This window comes from Eublepharis macularius, chromosome 5 (assembly GCF_028583425.1).
Source record: "Eublepharis macularius isolate TG4126 chromosome 5, MPM_Emac_v1.0, whole genome shotgun sequence".
Lineage (NCBI taxonomy): Eukaryota > Metazoa > Chordata > Lepidosauria > Squamata > Eublepharidae > Eublepharis > Eublepharis macularius.
Window position 1 is genome coordinate 22,107,885 of NC_072794.1, and position 21,699 is coordinate 22,129,583.

General features: G+C 43.9%; 1 protein-coding gene across 1 annotated transcript in view; it reads right to left on the bottom strand.

The window, feature by feature from the left end:
* The window catches only part of NOS1AP (nitric oxide synthase 1 adaptor protein), a 68,102-nt gene that overhangs the window by 19,405 nt on the left and 26,998 nt on the right, over positions 1 to 21,699 (bottom strand). Inside the window, exon 2 of the mRNA XM_054979927.1 lies at positions 20,237 to 20,308. Coding sequence (XP_054835902.1) covers positions 20,237 to 20,308 — 72 coding nt within the window. The remainder of the gene's footprint in view (positions 1 to 20,236; positions 20,309 to 21,699) is intronic.

A 21,699-nucleotide genomic window follows, 5' to 3' on the forward strand; every position in this document is an offset into this window, starting at 1 on the left:
CTTATTCTGTCAAAGGAGACACATGCCAGCTAATCCTAATTTATAACCTGCCAGGAATCTTATATGGATCTTGTTAGAAGGAGGGGCTCGTTCTCTGAGTTTCCTGGAACCCATCACAATATTTAACTAATATGCTTGAACTTTCTACTCCTCCTTCATTCTGAGGAAGTGCATAGTGGGACACAGTTTTGACCAATGCCTTGAACAAAGAAAGAGATTGCAATATACTTCACTTTAGAGCCAGGTTTAATTATTTTTACATCAGGCATCAGTCCATGAATCCTTGTTTGCATTTTTTTATTCTGTTATCATTTGTCATTGTTTTTGCCCAATGAATTTTAATTTTCCTTTTCTAATACATCCCTTTGTTCATTTTATATATAAAGTATCAGGTAGGCGTGAAATTAGGTAGGCAAAGTGTGAAATGTGTATTCATGTTCAACATTAGCACAAGAGTTTATTTGGCTTTGGGGGTAAGAAGCTTTTAATAAGGGGATCTTGTTTGCTCAAAGAACCAGATTACTCATTGTTGATGGTTTTACAGGGCAGACCTTTGGTTTTTCAGTGAGAACTGGCTTGGGTGGTAGGGGTTTAGCTGGAAAGCATTCTGCACATTCCCCGAGGCTTGGGTTCTCCACAGCCATTAGTAGAGGCAGTGATGGAGATTATATACCTTACTGTCCACGGTATGCTCTTCGTTGCTGAACACTGGACTACCATACTGTATACACAGAGTTGGAGGAAAGAGAACACTGAAGAGGAACGGGGTCCCCTAACTGTGCAAGCCAGCTCACTGCTAGTAAAAAAATTTTTATAATTTACCCAGTGCCCTGCCTCCTCCAAAGGGCTCCAAAGGGCTCCTCCAAAGGGCTCTCCCAGGTGGAGTCTTAGAAGCACTGTGAAAGCAAGGACATGTTTCAGGGTTCCATGCATGTCTTTGACATTCAGCAGGATAGAAATGGCCTCCTGCTCCAAATTTGGAGGCAGTAAGTAATGCAGGAGTTTCATTTTGTAAGAGTGTTGTAAGTGGTTGAAAAACTCCACAACTTCCTTTTGGGGGAGGACAATGGCCAATGGCAAGCACCAATCAAAATATGTGGACTCTTTTCTCAAAGGAATGTAGTAAAGCCCCGTTTGATCTTTGCTTTGGAGCAGCAACTATTTTGGTAGGGATACAATCATGCCATATCCTCTTGAGACCCATTACTGGACAGGCACAAAAGTACAGTTAAGAGTTCAGGACTGGCACTGAATGGCGAGTAATAAGCAGGAATAAAATACTTTAATTCAATACCTTTTTTAAAGGAGACATTTTCCTTGTTAATTAGTGTGCGTAACTAGGGTGACTTATCCTCAGCTCTTGGGATGGAACAGACTAGAAATGTAATCAAAATAAGTCAGTAAGAAATGATTCACGTACATTTCATGTGAGCCCTCTCTCTTTTACACACAAAACTTGGCTCATGTGAAGCACAAACCTCAGTGACAGATTGGGTGTGAAGTACAGCTTAATCCTACATAGTAAGTTTGAGGGCAGCTCCAGATGGAATCCTTCTCTGGCTATGAATCTGCCAGCAGCAAGGCAACGTGTTTCACATGTTCTGGAGGAACAACCCTTGTAGGCAAGTAACTGTGGCTTGGCTCCTAAGTGCATTTCTGGTCATGGTAGACACTACTGCTCCTGGAAGACAATTCCCACATCTCACTGCAGCCCCTTTCTTTGACCTATGGTCACATAAGAGAAGACTTCAACAGAGCATGGGGAGTGGGAAAACCACCATTTATAAAGAACACCTCTGTCTGTACTTTACAGAATCCAAGCCTATACTCTGCCCAAACTTTACAGGCCATTTAAAAGGCATTACCACTACAGGATTCTGCACCACATGAAACATTTTTACCTAATTTCCAAAGCATTTATTCGTCCAGACAGCAACTCTATGAAGATGATTATTCTTAGGACTCTCATTCTGAAGTGAAGAACAGAGGGGGACCATCAGTGGTGTGCACACAAAGGAGAATTAGGATGCTACAGAAAGTGTGTGGGCAGTGCTACAGGCGGACATAATAATGGTGCCAAAATTTTAGAAGGTTCTGTTTTTCCTCAAAAGGACGAGCATGACAGGATTTATCAGTTTTAAAATGCTATATCCCCCATGTCTATGAAAAACATTCTTATCTCTGGTCTCCAAAGAGGTTTAATTTTCTTACAAAATACCAGTTGAATTTCATCTCCCATAATTTTCTGTCTTCGATACCCCTTCTTATTGTTCAGCTAATGCTGCCTATTAGGTTCACTTCAGTAAAGGATTTCACCACGTAGATGTACAGATATATTATAAAAAGCTTAGAAGTGAGATCAATACCTGTATGTTTGCTCTCGAAGGACAAACAGTGGTTTCAGCCCAGAAAAACAGCACAGGGGGTGGCTGTGGTCACAGCCAGAGGTGGGCCCCTGTTGCACTTTATTTTTAAAGAAAAAATGTTGAGAACTCTGTTCACAGAACTCTCAGTATCTCATGTAATTAATCCCTGAACCAGATAAGAAATTTCCTCTCAGACTCAGGAGTATTCGGCCTTGAGTCACAGACAGTTTGGTACGAAATCACCTTCAGTGCAGCCAAGATGGTTATGTGGGGGGTGGGGAGGTTGTCATACACCCCCAAGAGCTGCAAGCAGACACTACCTGAATCCATTGCTAAAATTTCCAACAGTTTTTTCCACAGATCATGAAGAGTATAACTTAAAAAAAAAAGTCGTAGGGGGCATACTTGCAAAACTGGCACCATCTGACCTGGGTCTAGAGTCTGAAAATGTGCAGTCTTAGGGCCAAGCTACAAGTGACGAATGACATAGGTTGGACACTTGTCAGCTTCCCTCAAGTTTTGATGGGAAATGTAGGCATCCTGGTCTTGCAGCTTGGCTCTCCGACTGCTGTCCAATGGACTTTTCAACTGTCACTTGTCCAACATTCCGCCAAGCTGCCTACATTTCCCATCAAAACTTGTGGGGAGCTGACAAGTGTCCATCCTGTGTCATTCGTCACTTTTAGTTTGGCCCTTATTGGAAGCACATGAGTCTAGGCCTGCCTCTCTTTCCTCTCCCATCCCCACCTGTGAGTCCTCCGAGCCTATTGTCCAAGGAACTGCTGGTCCTCAGAAGGCTATAAAATAGCAGCCTGAAACCCAAGTACAAAGAACCGCAGGAACATATTAACAGCCAGGAATGAGATTGCGATTTGTGATGGATGTTATGAAAAAAAACTTCTATGCACATGGGCAGAAGCTCATTCTCTAGCACCACACTCTGGTTTAGGAGAAATTTCTCAGAAAATAGCAGGGGGTGGAAATTACCATTTTCACACAGCACACTGAGATATGAAGATGATGTGTTTAGCTTTGGTTGTGATGTGCAGATGGGCAGTGGAGGGCACTGCAGGACCAGCATTAAATCTCAAGAGATTCATTTGTGAGGGACAGGTATTCAGAGTGAGCATGGAGCGCAAATGTCTCATAAGGGTTTGCCTGTGGTATCCAGATCTGGGCAAAAAAAGAAAGCCTCCAAGGTGTAGAAGGACACCTGATCCATGTCAATCATTCCTTCAACCCCAACTGATGCTACATTTCTTGAGCTAGATTCAAGTCCAGTAGAACCTTAAAAACCAACAAGATTGTCATCAGACTTCAAATGTTGATGGTTTTGAAGGTGCTACTGGACTCAAATCTTGCTCTTCTAATGCAGATCAATTCAGCTATCCACTCACAACTACATTTCTTGCGGTGATAATTTCTAAAAATTGTGCAATAACTGTTCCAATACTTTGGACCACAACTGTGCAATAGTGATGGGTAAAAGCCCTCAATTTGATTTAGAATTGGGTGAGAAATTACAAGATTTAGTGAAGAATGCTTTACCACCACCCCACCCCAGAGTTCTGAACTGGCCTATAAAATGAGCTACTGCCCATGTGCAGACTGCACTTTCAGTTTAAGCTTATTTTGTCCAAAACCACAGCTCAGTGAACATCTCCTGGAATGTTTTTTTTAAAAAATTCCCATTGGTACTATAGCCTCAGATGGACCTGGTCTGTGTTTTATGTTCAGGAATCGTAACTGAAAATGCAATCTTTGTATGTGCAGAATCTCAGGTTCCGTTCCAAGCAGAGGAGCTTTTCACAGAAATGATGCTTGATTCATGCGTTAGGGAGGTATGCCAATCCATATTCGAAACCCAAGTAATTACACATTTTGACAACATCGCCCACAACTCTCAGCTCTGCTCCTAGAAACCCTGCTCCTAGAAGCTGACCAAAGCAAGTTCCGCTTGCAATTCCTGGAAGACCTGGTCCTTCTATCTAATTAGACAAGCAGTAAAGGCACCTTTTGTGCTCTACGGAGAGATCAGGATCCAGAGAAATAGCTAGGATTGTTTCATCAGCGACCTCACAACACCTAAAGCTGAGAGATAATAACCATCTTGAAAACCACAATGCATTTAAGAGGTCACTTTATAGTCAAATGAAAAAAAAATACTGAGGAAAGTATAGCGTATAGCTGATGGGCGGAGGTAGACATAAACACAAGGCTCGGAAGTAGAAATAAAATACCATACACCCCACATATAATTTCAGAGAATCCCTCCTCAAAACTGGGGTTTCATCATTATGATGGCATTGTGTAAGAAGACTATATTAGTTGAACACACCTCTTCCCCAAAGGAGTGAACGAAGTGCAAAGATAATACATTATCTGAGTATTATAGGCACTCTGGGAAAATATGGATCTACCCCCCACCCAGCTGTGCTTTGTGGAGGGTAACAACAGTTTAATTTCTGTTCTAGGTTTGTTGGCTACCCCTAACCCCCCCCCCCCCGAGTTTGCTCTAAAAAAATCAAGACTTAATTCTGATTCTCTCACCAGCCACAGCTTTCTTTTTAGCCTTCCCTTCTTTGGAAAGGTTGCTGAGCAACTAGCTACCCCGCAGCGTCATGCATGGGACATGATCCCCTTTTTAGACTGCTGCTGGGCACATTTAACATGAGCCTGCACCAAGGTGGCCCTTGTGACTCGAGGTCACCTTTGAGACAGAAGATCACAAGACTGTGGTGAGCCATGCAGGAGCACTCACAGCAAGGGCCCTGTCTCAACGTTTCCATTTGCTTGTCAGGGAAGTTGGGGGGAAGAAGGGAAGTGACCATTATCTTCCAGGCACACTGTGGTTGCTTTCTGTTCCCCTTCCAGTTCAAAGACACCTAAGAGTTGAAATCAGGCACAGAACTGCAACCAAGACCAATATCACACAACTGCCAGCCCAAGGGTCTTCGGGATCAAAAAAAAGAGACCGAATTATCATTTATTAATGGTGTTCGTTTCTTGCATCGTTCAGGGTCTAACAATGTGTTCTGTATCTGGAGTACCCAGTTTTTTAAGCATTTTCTTACCAGGAACAATGAGGCCCGATGTGAACTGGAACCACATCACAGAGGTAGCTTTTAAGCATTCACTCATGCCATTTCCCTGTTCTAAAATGGCTGCAGGGGTAGTACTGCTTCCATGTGATTCCATGTGACATGTACTCAGGGAAAAGAAGTGGTGGAACTCAGTCGGTTGCCCTAGGAGAAAATGGTCACGTGGCTGGTGGCCCCGCCCCCTGATCTCCAGACAGAGGGGAGTTTAGATTGTCCTCCGCGCCACATGGTGCGGATGGCAATCTAAACTCCCCTCTGTCTGGAGAACGGGGGGGGGGGGGACCAGCCATGTGATCATTTTCAAGAGGTTCCGAAACTCCGTTCCACTGCGTTCCAGCTGAAAAAAAGCCCTGCATGTACTGATTCCATGTGACATGTGCATGCACATTTTTTTAAAAAAAAATCCCCCTATTTTTTTTAAATTTAAATATGCTTTGTAAACAGTTACAAAGTCAAGAAAAATAGCCAGTGGCACAAAATAAGTTTTTCACTACATACATTTAGAGTAACTTAGATATTGCTAACTCAAAAATATTTTTTTATACAAATATATCTTCATTGATTATAAGTAAAGTACTATAATTTGGCATCTCTAAGACAGGTAATAACTTATATCTTAACATTATTCCTAACTATTATCTAAACTACTATCTATTCATAAATGCTTATAATTCTACTTCTTTTCTGTGGTAATATTTAGATTAGTGAGAAACAAATTTAAATATGCTTTTAACATGTTAATGAATATCCAAGAATATTACAGTGAATAGCCTTTATAAATTGCTTGCATGCACACTTTTACAACAGGAAAAAAGAGTGCTGCTCGGGGGTCTGTTTGGCTATTGTAATATATGCCTCACTATTCTCCAAACTGGATTACTGCAATGTGCTCTCTGTGGGGCTCCCCTTGATGAGCACCTGGAGCCCTCAATTGCCTCCGAATTGCAACAGTAAAGAGGGATCTGCTGTGATGTGATTCTTATACCCAAACTCGAGTGTTAAAATAGCTCCCTGTGCATGTTCATCCCCAACTCAAGGTGCTGATTTGAGTGGGCAACCATGGCCGTCGTCACACAGGCTTTTATTTAGCACTAAAATGGCACTATTTCCCGGCAAACACCCACCTTATTCCAACACTGTAGCGATTTTCTCTCTTCTGCTTTGTGCTTGATAGTCGCGCTATTTTGTGCCTCAGCGTGAATGCCTCACATCGATGTATTTCGCCTCGCAACGTCCTATGCCCTCCCTTCAATCCCAGAATCCATTTCTTCCTGCGACTCTCCTTTTTTAATTTTATTATGTCCTTATAACGCCATAACACAATGCAAACTTTCTGCTGAAGTAAAAATGACTCAATCGCCATGGCAGAGTCTTCAGCGATGGGGATCATGCCAGACAGGGAGTTTTCTGCGGGCAAAGGGCTATTTATATAATTTCAAAGTTGGAAAGACAAAAGGGTCATAATGTTTTGCTCTAACGGAATGTTTATATGCTGTTATTCCATTATAGCGGAATTAAATGCCGGAATAATAAAAAAAGGGGGGGAAGAGCTGCTTCTGCGCGGTTAGAGAGAACAGAACAGAGTGCTTCGGTGTGGACAGCTGGTGGCGCGAAGAGCCGTTAGGTGACCCAAAGAACCGTTACTGTGCCAATAACAGGTAGGACACTATATGCTGTAAATATAACGGAAGAGATGCCCGTGTGACGACGGCCCATGTGGCCAATGAAGTTCAATGTAGGCAAGTGGCAGGCGATGAACATTGGAACAAAAAGATCTCAAGTTCAAGTATACGCTAAGACTGAGATGGAAAGAGATCCTGGGGTTGTAGTAGAATATTCAATGAAAATGTCAATTCAGTATGCCACAGCAGTGAAAAAAGCAAACTCTATGCAGTGGTTTATAAGGAAAAGGAAACGGTTACTGTTATAATGCCTCTGTGTGGCTTCATTTTGAATACTGTACGTAGTTCTGGTCACCGTATCTCACAAAAAGACACTGCGGAGCTGAAAAAAGTACTAGAGAGGGCAATCAAGATGATTAAGGGGTTGCAGCGCCTTTCCTATGAGTCTGGGACTTTTCAGTTTAGAAAAGAGACCACTAAAGGGTGGCGGGGGGGCGGGGGGACACGACAGAGGTTTTTACAATTCTGCACAGGATATGGGCAGGAGTGGGCAGAGAGAACTTTTCCTCCCTCTCCCAAAATACTAGTACTCAAAGGCATCCAACAAAGTTGATGGGCAATAGATTCAGGATGGACAAGAGGAAATTCTTTCCACAATGATTTGGAATTTGCTGCCAAAGGATGTAGTGATGGCCACAGATAAACAGCTTTAAAAGTGAATTGGACAAATACATGGAGGATAAGTCTATCAGTGGCTACTATCCATGGAGATTAACGGGAATTTGCACATTCAGAATTTGCACAAACCTCTGAATACCGCAGGATTCCCAGGTCCCTATGGGGAGGTGGGGGACCTTGGACTTATCCTTAGAAATCTCCTCGCACATGTGCAAAGTACGCATATGCTCCTGGAGAGGCATGATGACATCACTTCCGGGAAGTGACATCATCACCCCTGCCAAGGGAGTGCTCCCATACTGTGCGTGGGGATAATTCTGGCCCATTTGGGGCCAAAATTGACCCCAAGAAAGCATGGGGACATGCTTGCAGTCAGCGCAACATCACTTCAGGAAATGATGTCATTGCGCCCCTCAGGAGCACATGCACTGCACGTGTTCCTGGGGTGCCTGCCAGTGGCGGGCGGTCTCTAGGTGGCCCAAAACCTCCCACCAGTCACCAGTGACTGGTATGCAAGCAGGTAAACTGCTGGGAGACTGCCTACCACCAGCAAGCACCTGAGATCTGTAGAATACCCGTGGCAGGAGGCAGCATCAATGGAAGGCCTTGTCCTCTATGCCCTTCAGAGTAACTGGCTAGCCACTGTGTGAGATGCAGAGCTAAACTAGTGGACCAACTGGTCTGATTCAGAAGTGCTTTTCTTATGTTCTTAACACAGTTGAGGCCCAGGAGGCAATCAGAAGAAAAACACTCCCTCTTATCTTCTACCCTGTATGTAATCATCGCTGGATGAAGCCCGGTTTCGAATTTCTTTACTGTCTAACACGAACCACATGTAAGAAGTAAGACTATTGTATCATGGGGCCCTCCCTTCCGATGGAATTATGGAGGCATTTTTTAAGCAGCTAACCAGGGATCTCATCACTCCTTGCCTGTCCGCCTGTTTCTTTACAGCTGCCTCTCAGCTGTGAGAAGGTGGTTCTTCTCCTACATCCACAGTGCTTGAGAGGGAGATGAAATGAGAGAGCAGGGTACCATGGACAAGAGAGGCAGATATGAAGATAGAAATGTTTCTTTATTTTGTTGGAGTGCCACCCGTTTGAGGGAAAGGGGGTTGGCAGATGGGATTCAACTTTGCCCAGGCTCCTAGAGCTGGGTTTTAGGCTTCTCGTCTGTGCGTCTGGAAAGTCTCTTAAATACAGACGGAGGTGAAAGGTTACCACACACAGCAGCAATTCCAGGCATTCCAGGCAAATACCAGGGGCCTCCCTTCCTTGCAAGTTGTTCTTATATTTATTTATTTTAGTACTTTTTAATCCAGCCTTTCCTCCACCATGCTCAGGGCAGCATATGTGGCTCTTCCCTCCTCCACGTTATCCTCACAACCACGGTGAGGGAGTTATGCTGACTGCCCCATGGTCACCCAGTAAGTTTCATGGTAAGCAGAGCTCTGAGCCCTGGCCTCCCCAACACCAGTCTTGGCAGTTTAACTGCAGCACTAAGCTACTCTTGAAGAAAGCAGCACAGTCAACTGAGTGAAGGCTTCTATCAGTACAGTTAGGCAACTTACCCACTAAGGCAAAAAGGGTGTAAAATGAATAGATGGGTACCTTCTTCTCAACCAAGAACTATTTGATTGCAATGGCCTGAAGGAAAACCGGCAGTGTGGGAAATGGAGAGAGATAAAGGGCAGAGACACCTAGAGTTGCCAGCCTCCAGGTAGTGGCTGGAGATCTCCTGGAATTACAACTGGTCTCCAGGCCACAAAGATCAGTTCACCTGGAGAAAATGGCTACTTTGGGGGGTGGTCTCTATGGAATTATGTCATGCCAAGGTCCTTTCCCTCCCCAAACCCCATTTTCTCCAGGTTTCTCCAGGTTTCACCCCCCAGATCTCCAGGAATTTCCCAACTTGGAGCCGGCAACCCTAGAGACACCACTTATTGAACACAAGTTTGTTCAACAAGAGCTGCAACACTGCGAAGTCCAAAAGACTCTCACTATTTAACAGACCAGAACTGAAGGACAATGACTTCGACTTTTAAAAATTTGGTATTGCTGGCTCTTGTACGAGGGACTTTTTTTGGAGGGATGTTTTTACAATGAATTAGTTATACTGTTGTTACCCCTCTTAAGTTCTGGTTTCCTAGGAAAGGCAACTTTGTTTCAAATTAATCTATTGCTCACCCTTTCAACAGGTTCAGGAAGGTCAATGACGAAGTTTAAAATCAAGACAAAGTGTAAATGATAGCGAGCTAGGAGAACCAAGGTCCTCCCACTGCAGATTGTATTTTCCAGCCAGGGACTGAGCTAGGAGATAAGTATGCACAATTCTCTCTCATATTCAGTTTTCTAAGACAGGGTCCCCCAGCGTGGTAACCACCAGTAATCAATCTGGCACCTGCCCAAACCTTTTCTGAAAGTGGGCAGGACTAGTGTAAGGCAGGGCTTATTATTGGCTGCCCTCATTTAAATGTAAAGGAAATCCACAGATGCATTAGCAGGCACAACCACTGGAAGATTAGGAGGACTCATATGCAACCAGGTTTATGGTTCCATTCCACCTTCAGGCTTTCCTTCTTTTTATTCCCCGTTTCCTTGTCCCTGGAACCTGTCTTCAGTACCAGGGCTCATCTGCCTCCCTTTACACATTAGCTGGAACACTTTTGTTTGCAGCTGCCTGCTTCCTGGAGATCACCTGAGATCATGTGAAGATTGCCTTTCCCACCCACCCCTAAGTATCACAGCTGCTGTCCACATATTACGAGCAGCATGTCAGGACTGCAAGAAGGTCAGAGGCCCAGCCTCTGGACTGGCAGCAGTTACAACATAAATGGCACATGTCTGCTTAAGTGTAGGGAAAGGTGTTAATCCTCCGGGTGGTAGGAATGGTGGAGAATATAACTTAGGGAAGAAGTACACTTGAGTTTCAACTAGATGGGCTGTGGCTCACTGGTAGAGCACCTGTTTGCCATACAAAAGGTCCCAGGTTCAGTCCCCGGCATCTCCACTGGAAAGGACCAGGTAGCAGGTGATGTGAAAAGTCTGCCTGAGACTGTGGGGTGCCGCTGCCAGTATGAGAAGACAATACTGACCTTGATAAACCAATAGTTTGATTTACTATAAAGCAGCTTCATGGGACTCATAGCCAAGATCAGTCCCTCCATGGTTGACACACCAGAGTGATCACTGAGAGAAGATACCAACTGAGCTAAGAGAAATTTCCTATGAATGGCAACTTTGACTGTGTGCTCTTTGAGAAAGATGAAAATTGAAACGGGATTAACCATGATCTATACAACCTGTCAGAGGAAGAGGAGAGAAGCAAGAGGATTATTTTGATCATCTTGGAACTTTTCACAGCCACTTGGAGTAGTCTACTTTGGAGTAGATATTGCTTGGATTGTTTCTCCCTCACTACTTGGATACATAGTGCTTATATGACCCTTGAATATTATGTTTGAAGGACTTATTGTGCTGATTATGCATTTGCACTTTAATATGAATGTGCAATAATATAAGTTTGCCCAATAGCACTTTAGCACCAGCACTTTATGTATATTGACTGAATGTTGCAGGGTCTGTTGTAATATTGCACATGTGTGAATTATTATTCCTACTGTGAGTTGGAGTGCCTTAAGGTTCTCTCAATGTAAGTCTGAATTACTCACTGTGTATTTAAAGGATTTATGAATTGTAATTAAATAGTACTTAGATATTTATTACAACTTACATAAAAGGTTACTTAGTAAGTCTATGTGGGTCTTGTTTGCTTCTGAAAGGCCCAGGCTGTGTTGAGAACCATGTCTAAAAGTTGCATTCAGCATGACGGGACCAACTGGCTCTTTTCCAAGTGAATTAAAACGGATGGCAACTGAAGAGAAACAACTGCCAGCTCTATGAGAATACTCCCTTACGAGTGCCATTGACAAGGATGGACTCCTCATAAGCAAAGATCTGCAGGGACTGTTATCAGGACTGCGGCAAATGTTCTAGGTGATGAGGCAAGCCCAAATGGCACAATGCAGGACCACTAGGGCCCTCCATGACAGGCAACCCGGGAAACGAGCAAGGCCCTTGTCCTTCAAATGGACAAACTGAATAAACTCTTCAGGGGAGACTGCTACGGGGATGGACACAATAGTTTCCATCGTTCAATAATTCCAGATCAATAGCTGTGTTAGGCTGTGGCAAAAAGGTTACTTATGGCACCAACGGCACCTTAAAGAATAACAACATTTATTCCAATGTAAGTTTTTGAGTCAGAGCTCACATCATCAGATGCCATGGACTTGGAGAAACCTGTCAACTTTCCAGAGGTTGGGAATGGTTCTAATATCAACTCAGGGCAAAACTGTCCAGAGGTGCTATGCACGATCAACTCCGATGAGCTGAAGAGGAGTTTAATCTTAACCAAGCTAATTACTCCATTGGAAGGTAACATTATTGTTATCAAAATTAAATCTTCAGCGGGGGAAGGAAGCCTTGAAAGAGAGGATTAGTCTGCAAGCCTTCTCCTATCTCACTAATTTAAATCTAATGGGTGTCAAAGATAAGGAGAGATAAAGAGGCTGTAGAGGAGGAGGAGGACTGATGGCACTGTCTCTGTTTTGGGCCTCTCCCCCTCTCACTTCCTCACTAGCTCTGGGATAAAGATTCTTGCCCACAAAAGTCACGATTCCCAGAAATACATTAGTCAGGATAGCTCTCATCTTACAAATTAAGCATTGATCCTCAGATGCAAGAGAATATCATAATCAAAGTTCTTCCAAAAAATGCTAAAGCACCCGCCCCTTAAAAAAATCCTTAACCCAAGAAAAAACATTCTCTGTATATCCATATCCCCACTTCCCCAACACATTTTTTTAATAAAGACAATATCCATAGGCTGACCCTTAATTACAAGCTTTCAAAAAGTGACCATAGGTCAGATTTTAGTTCTCGCTTTTTTGCTGATTTGTTCGCCTGAATGCATCAGTCAAGAAGACTCAAAACACAGGATGAAATTAAGGCTGCAGTTCTATGTGCGAAACTCAAGAACAAGGGCCACCAATAAGACATGTTGCAACACTTCCATGCTGAATGCACGGGATTGGGCTGCAAAGGGAGGCAGTTCAGTCCTAACCTAGGATACAACACATCTTACCTTTATTCCTGTCTGCCAGGATGCCTCCTTTTATGGGGTAATAGTTTAACACCACCTAACCACCTCTCCAATTTTCCATGGCACGTTAGTGCAGGACCCCAAGAAATCACCATCATGCACTAGGAAGTTTCAGGAATCATTCCTTGCACCCCAAAAGAGGAAGAACATGAGGAGGGAATTATCACCTCCCTAACATCACTTATCAGGCACAGCAAGCCATGTACCCTTTAGATAGCCAGGCATGGCTTCTTGGTTGTTGCACATTAATCAATGATGAAGGAAACTCCAGAGGTTTCCACATATCTACTTGCTCAGTAGCCCTCGGTGTCTGTCCCTTCCTCTTCTGGGTAACTGCCCTGACCACCTCCCTCAACCAGAACCAAGAGCTCTCCCCGATGTTCTTGTGAGGTTGGGGGAGGGGAGTTTCATTCCATTTCAACTGGACTTTTAAAAACATGCAAAGTTGGAAAATGCAAGGTGGTAGCAAAAGAATCTTCTGCTCCCTCCAATGCACTCCCTCCCTGCATAACTTGTCCATCGGCTACTAGGTTGGCAGGTTGGGTCTTGAGCTCCTTTTGGCAGTACGAGCAGGTGGAGCGGGCTCCAGGGAGCAGCAGCAGCAAGCAACATGTGGGAGAAACAGACTAGAACAAAGCAGGGGTGCTCCGCTAGCTGTCCTTCTACCTTAACAAAAATGCACATCGTACCACCATGGTACTGTGTTCCTGCCCAGCATTGGCTGACAATGCAGAGAAAGGGCAGGGAAGCAAAGCAGGTGACGGAAAAAGGGAAGGAGCACAGTCGCTGATTATGTGCAGAATGTTCCTGGAGCTAGGCACGTTCGGCCTGAATTAGCCTGCTATATACTGAGCAGGCAGAGCCTTCATTCTGCTCACCCGGCTCTTTTGTATATAAACAAAACAGTATTTTTCTTCTATTTTTTTTTAAAAAATATTTACACTGTGAATTACACATGCTGCCCACCCCAATGAGGAATATGGAGCAGGGGAAATAAGATTTAGAAATCCCCCACCCCAAAGCAAATGAGTGTGGCAATTGAGTTAAAGGGCTTGGTAAGGGCTTCTCCCATCTTAAATTTATCCTAAAACAACAGGGTTCATTGAGAAACGGCTCCCATTTCTTAAGCACATTACCAAAGAGGATATCCTACCCCCACACCCAGTCTATCTGAAACTCTTATATCACTAAAATTTAGCTATCTTAACAGTATAAAATATTTAAGGTTGCTCTCTGTTGTGCACAATGTTCAGCCGTGGAGTACATACTGACATCATTAATAGAATGCTCTTATCTCTCTCATTTGCAGCTTATGTTAGCTTCAACTTAATATATTTAATTGGCTCTATGACTCGATATCCGTAATTCATTCTCAGTTATATTCAGGGCTTTTTTTCTCAGAAAAGAGGTGGTGGAACTCAGTGGTGAAACTCAGGACCACACTCTGACATCACTTTGGGTCAACTGAAACAAGGTGCAAGTTTTTTAAAGTTTAAATTGCCCTCGGCAAAAATGGTCACATGGCTGGTGGCCCCGCCCCCTGATCGCCAGACAGAAGGGAGTTTAGATTGCTGTGCGGAGGGCGATCTAAACTCCCCTCTGTCTGGAGATCAGGGGGCGGGGCTACCGGCCATGTGACCATTTTCAAGAGGTGCCAGAACTCCGTTCCACCACGTTCCAGCTGAAAAAAAGCCCTGGTTATATTGTAACTCATATGAAACGTCAATGTGATGTGTTGTAAATCTTAGAATCAAAAATAAAATTTGGGCTGGGGAAGCTTGGTAAGGGAATTTCTGCTCACTGGACCCAATCTCAGAAGTCCCTCCTTTTCTCCCTCCATTTAAGGCCAGTGGCTTACGGTACTGCTCTCTCTTCCACTCTCAGAACAACCAACCCGAGAGAAAGGTTAGGCTGAGAGAGGGAGTGACTGGCCCAAGGGTTAGGGTTAGCGGCAAGCTTCCAAGGCAGAGTGAGGATTCAAATCTGGTTGTCCCACATCCTAATCTGATACCTCTTACCACAACACTATGTTGGCTCTCATTTGGATTAGGTGCACTACAAGACTGCTTCCAACCTTATGATTCTATGATCACAGCCTAATAGGTAGTCAACGGACAGCATTTCTACAATTAATTGACCGGCATGCCAACCCATCAAGGAATGTGGCTTTTAGTAGCTAAAGAAGACCTGGTCCATTTGGTTTACAGGTGCAAAGCCTCTCCCCAACTCCTTACTAGACAGCTTGTGACTATTTACGGACTGCATAAGAATGATTTGTCTAGCACTCTGCAAGCCCAGGCTTTGAATTCCTTCCTTGTTTAAATATGGTGCCAATGGTAAGAATGTACCACTCCCCAAGTGCAACATAGCTAGCAGCCTTCTAAAGTGTTTGATCCAAAATTACTTTCTTATGCATCAGGTATCACACCTTGGCTGCATCCACCCATTGCCAGATATTGTACTTTTGTTACACAACAGCAACTTTTTGCACATAGATTATCCTGTGTGGACAAGGCAATGGAGTTGCAAATGATTGCTATAGCACAAGAAGAATGAAATATCCAGAAGGAGCGGATGCAGCCCTGGCTGGCAGCTCATCTAATGGGCAAGTTGGCTGTTTCCCCAGTTGGATAAGGAGCCTTTCACCAAACCCAAAGAGGAGGAACAATTCACGGGTTTTTTAATTCAGTAGCTCTTCCAATATGGAGGTCTGGGGAACTGAATAAATAAATAAAAATAAATAAATCCTGTAGAGAAATCCTGTTTCTTGACTCTGAAGAACCCCACTTCACTGCTTTCACCGCATTCTATGACAGAACCCCCACAGATGTACAGTCATGTCTGTCTGAGTATAAAAGATAAATTCTGAATTTTCACCTTGATCTTTATATACTGGAAAACTGAAGACTAACACACACTGAAACAAGTTTCTCAGGTCCTTTTCATTTGTTTCTTCATTGTGTGTGTGCACATCTCCAAACTCTGTTTCTTTCATATAATGCAGAAGATGGAAGACTATGAGGAAGATAAGTAATAAGGGTATTCTGTACACAGATGTTGCTGCTGTGTAGCAGGCAGAGTCCCGCAGTGCACTCCTGTACCGCAAAACTAAAGCTGCTGTGTCACATTTCAAAGTGTTTTTCTAATGTCAATTTAAATTTTGCTCCCAAAGTTTCAATTTTTGCTCCTTTCCTCCACCCCCCCCCTCCGTGTAGGTTGTCTTATTTCAAGTTACAACTGGCAATTTTTTGCACACAGTTTGAAACAGAATTAGTGAGGATATTACTGAAGTATGCATTTCAGAACTACATTAAAGGATTTATGTAACATCTGTACTAGATACGGAGCTGGAAAAAATCCCAGGCAGTTTTAAGCATTCTATTCCAGGAAGAATTAACCTCCCTCACCCCCCTCACTTCCATGATTTCTGACAGCCAGCTAGATCTCTCATTGCTTGTGACCTGGAATTAAGACAGGAATTCCAACTGCTCTCCATCCTTTCACCATCCCACAACTGAGGCTAGGTTTACCAACCTCAAGGGGGGGGGGGAGGGCTGGACTTCTCCCAGAATTACAATTGTTCTCCAGACTTCAGAGATCACTTCTCCTGAAAGGCAGTTTCAGAAGGCAGTCTCTATGGTATACCATAGAGTCTAGGAGAAAAAGGAAGTCCTAGAGTGGCATCATATCTTCACTGAGCTCCCTCTCCTATCCAAACTCTGCCGTCCTCAGCCACCAAATCTCCAGGAATTTCCTAAACTGGAGTTGACAACCCTAATTGGTTTGATTCTTCAATATTGTTGTACTATTATTGTTGAAATGAATTAAAAATTTTTTTAAAAATTGGTGTGATAAAGTATTAATTCTGATGCAGTTCAGGGCTGAGCTCAGGAATAACTGGAGCTGGACAAGAGGCTGGAGGTATTTGTGGGAAAGAAGGAACAGCCAACTCTTCCTTCGACCCAGGGACCTTCTTCTGCAGCAGGGGATACAACCACCTCTACCTACCCAACAATCAAGCCAGTTTGTACTCAACTGGGCAGAGTGGAAGACCAAACGAAAGTTAGAAGGAAGGTCAGAGCTCAAAAACAGACAGGTCCACCTTTCCATTTCTAAGCTATTATATGTTAAAGAGGGAAAGCCCTCAGCAACTGAGCCTCAGTACTTCCTTCAGGATTTACAGTATGATACATACCAGAAATGAGGGATTGTTTCTGTTGAGGAGTGCATTAAAATTTATTGAGACAGGGTGATAGCATAAAATTCTTTTTATTTTCTTCTCTAGACCTTTTAGGGAAGCTGCTTTATTTAAAGAGACATTCTCAAGAAGTGAATCAAAGAGACTTCAGAATGTGTTAATTGCTAAGACAGCACATAAAAAAGAAAAAAAGACTGATCTGTCTTGATCGATTGCTTTTTTTAAAAAAGTAGGGATAATAGTGAAAATTATTTAATACTTCCTTTTCAGAATACAAGAAGGAATGTGGTAAACAAGTATGGAAATTCTGGTTAAAGACTTTCAATGCCATCCTAAGCAAAGTTATCTACAGGCTCTTTCTATATCAGAATCTTAACCATAATTACATACTTCCTGTATTGTATGATTATTAGCAACCAGCCAGTAACGGATACTATAATCAGAGGTGGTGCTTCCCGCTTAGTGAAGACAATTGAGTCTAGGCTTGATAGGCATATCAAGGCCAAAATGTTTGCCAAGAGGAATTCTAAAGACCATCAAGTATACTGCAGTGCCAAGTATACTACAGTGCCAAGCAAGGACCCAGGACACCTGGGTGACTTTGGACCAGCCTCTCACTCAGTTTAAATAACCTCCTAATGTTGTCAGAACAAAATGTGTGAGGGGAGGAACCATGTAAACTGCCCTGAGCTCCATAAAGGAAGGGTGGGATAAAAACGTACTAGGTAGATAGAGAAAAAAAAGGCTTGGGACAAAAAGTACCAAATTGCCATGACAATATCTGTGCTTGGTTTCAGACAGGAATGAACTCTCAGAGTAGCGACTTGTTTTGTAGCGTATATGACAAGAACGGGGGCCCAGGGAGCAGGGGAGAGGAGGTTGCCAGAAACAAGATTAGCAGAACCCAAATAGTTGGAGCATGGAAGGCGGTAAAAAGGGAATGAGTGAGAATTGGCGCAGACGCACACCCTGTCATCCACATATTCTGTAGAATCCTTCCCACTCTTGAGAAAGAGACGGCTGTCTGTGTCTGTCAGGACATAGAAGACAACAGCCGCTGTGGTGCAGTGGTTAGAGTGTCAGACTAGGAATTGGGAGACCCAGGTTTGAATCCCCACTCTGCCATGCAGGCTTGCTTGGTGACCTTAGGCCGGTTGCATACTCCCAGCGTAACTGACCTCACATGGGGGTTGTTGTGAGACTAAAACAGAGGACAGGAAGACGATGTAAGCTGCTTTGGGTCTCCATTAGGGAGAAGGTGGGGTATAAATGAAGTTTTTTTAAAAAATAGGAAAGGACAGGGAAGAAACAGCTTCTCTCTTACCCCCTGCAGAGAGGATAGAGTGAAATGGCTTCACCTACCCATACGCCCACCCAAGTTTGGCTGGTGGGAAATAAACCCTCCCTTCCCTGTCTATCCTTGATCCTGCACCCCTACTTGAACTTCCAAAATCCTTTCTCTGTTTGTCCTAAGTGAGAGATCGATAAGTATAGAGTGAGGAAAACAGAATGCAGTGAGTGGCTGTATGAATTCATCAATAGAATGACTTTGACGATCATTCACTTTCCTCTTCTCATACATTATATATGTAAAATAATTTGAAAGACAAGTCTCATCTCCAAAGCACAGTTAAGTCATACACACACTTAAGACGTATATTTCAACGTGGCCTGTTAAAGTCAAAAGGTATGTACATCTTCTGTGGAAACACTGCACTTGTGGCACATATACAGACATCCCCCTATAACAGGACTCGAGGCAAAAATGATGTCTTTTTTCTGGTTTGATGAGATTTGCTGCGTTGATTTTATTTCTTTTTTTAAAAAACAGTTCTTTTTCTTCAAGGAGATCAGAGTGGCATGCGTGGCTCTTTCTCCCTCCCATTTTATCCTTGCAACAACCCTGTGAGATCGATCAGGCGGAGTGTGTGTGGCCAGCTGAATATCACTGACTGGGCTTTATGGGGAGGGGAGGGGGCCTTGAACCTAATTTTCCCTAGTCTGAATCCAATACCGCACTACATCGGCTTCATTCCTGGCCTTGTGCCCATCATGAAACTTCTCCTCCCTTCCTCAGAGAGCTGAATGGCTGGCCCTTGTTTCCTTTATTACAGCCATCTTTCTTGCTTCTGAAGAGATTTCAGTGTGGTTTTAAAAAAAAAAACGCAGGAAAACAATTTGATTGTGAAAAAACCAAAACAAAGCAGGTCGTTCCTGTGTGCACCTGAATACAGCAAAGGTTTTGTTGCCCTCGTGGTCAGGAACTGAAGAAAATACCCGCCCAGAAAAGTCCCACCCAGAACATTTGTGGGATGCCACCTCTCGTCTTTCTCCCAAATAGACTCTCTCCGCCCACCCCTTCCATGAAATCTGTTTCTTCATCCCAAATTAAAATGCAACTGAAACATACTCTTCTCCTGTTTTGTCTTATCGTCACCTCCCACACTGCTCTCTATTACTCTCCTTTTATAATTACCATGCCTGTGCCAACTAGAAAAGCAGAAAAAACAGGGTAAAGAAAAAAAAGAAAACAAGAGGCATGAGGCGGGCAGAGAAAACTCCGGGAGGCACAGAATTTTGAGAGCATTTGATTGTGAGTTAAGGGAAGGGGAAATGGCCAGCTGAAGCCCCTGAGAATTTACAGAATCCCACCAGCGTTGTATAGCGGTTGGAGTGCTGGATTAGGGTCTGCGAGATCCAGGTTCAAATCCTCACTCTGTCAGGGAAGCTCACTGGGTGAACTTGGGCCAGTCACATACTCCCAGCCTGACCTTCCTCACTGGACTGTCGTGAAGATAAAATGGAGGAGAGGAGAAGGATGTAAGCTGCTTTGGGTTCGCATGGGGGAGAAAGGTCGAGCATAAGAGAATAAATAAATAAATACACGGGGAGATTTGGATTTGTGTGTAGAGTAAAAAACTTCCTAACCATTCTGCTCATCTGCCAGGTAATTCCTGATGAGCCCCCAGCTTCTATAAAGTTAAACAAGAAAAAGAGAGATGTACGCACCCACCCTCAGGCAGACATAATGAATCATTTCCCCCCACCACCATCCCCGTCTCTTTAGGACACAACAGAGAGCCACAACAACGCCACATCGCTACTTGCCCTGATACGCCGCATAGCAGTCACGATTTCCACTCTGCTGTTGGGTCGGGGCACATCTAGGCTGCCAATATACTGCAATAGGGGGAAAAAAGAAGAAGAGAAGTTATGATGGAAACATTCTGGACGGAACAAAGTCAAAATTTCCTAGGAAATCAGCCTTCCAGGCAGCTTCCTCCTCTGCTGGACTACTCTTATTTCTCCTTTTTTTCCCTTTGTGCTCAGTGTAAAAATAATAACTCACTTAAGATGCCCATTTCATGCATTTGAGAAAGCTGGCTCTGGCCCAGGAAAGCTTCGATCACAGCACATTTGTTAGCCTTTCAGAAGATGCTGGAAGATTCTGTTTATATTTTGGTGTAGTGGTTAAGAACGCGGGACTCTAATCTGGAGAACTGGGTTTGATTCCCCACTCCTCCACTTGAAGCCAGCTGGGTGGCCTTGGGTCAGTCGCAGCTTCTAGGAGCTCTCTCAGCCCCACCCAGCTCACAGGGTGTTTGTTGTTGTGGGATAATAATATATTTTGTAAACCACTCTGAGCAGGTGTTAAGTTGTCCTGAAGGGCGGTATATAAATCGAATGTTGTTATTTTGTGGACTCTAAGAAAGGCTGGAAATGTGAGAGGCAGTACACTCCTGGCTACCACCACTCATCACATTGAAGCTTCACCTGCGCTGGCAGCAAGCATTCAACCCAAAGGCCCTGTCCTTTGGAGTCCACTTATGAATTACGATGCAGTCAAAATATCCTGTCTTTGCTGGAGAGTTCAGCTATCATGGTACACTGTTATTTTCATTCTGAATGACTCTGTGGAGAAAAGGCCTGGCCTGCTACCAGGTAACCAATAGGCCACTCAGGAGCAGCAGATGTGGTGAATTGCCTGTTTGGAGAGCAAGGAAAACTGGGGACCAGGAAAGGCCCAATATTCCAACAGGCAATAGACAAAGACTGGGAAAAGCGTACAGAGAAGAGGAAGGAATGGCAGAAAGACAAGGAAGAATTCCCAGTGTTTCTTACCATCCAGGTTCCAATGTTGGCAAGGCAGGGCCTTTATACTGAAAAGCCAGGAGTATAAGAGGGGGAAAGAGTGCCCTGGACACAGAGACAAGGTATTTCCCCAACAACATTTCCTCAATAAAGCACAGAAGGCTTTGGCTTCGATAATTGAGTTCTAGCTGTATGCTCCGTAGGGGCGGAGAGATTACCCAGCTCCCACAATAGGGTTGCCAGGTCCAGGCTGGGAAACTCCTGGAGATTTGGAGAGGTGGAGCCTGGAGAAGGTAGGGCTTGTGGAGGAGAAAGGTGGGATTTGTGGAGAGGAGGAGCCTCAGTGGGGTATAATGCCATAGAATTCACCCGTCAGAGCAGCCATTTTCTCCAGGAGAACTGGTCTCACCTGGAGATCAGTTGTAATTCCCGGAGATCTCCAGCTACCATCTGGAGGCTGGCAACCCTACCCACAACTA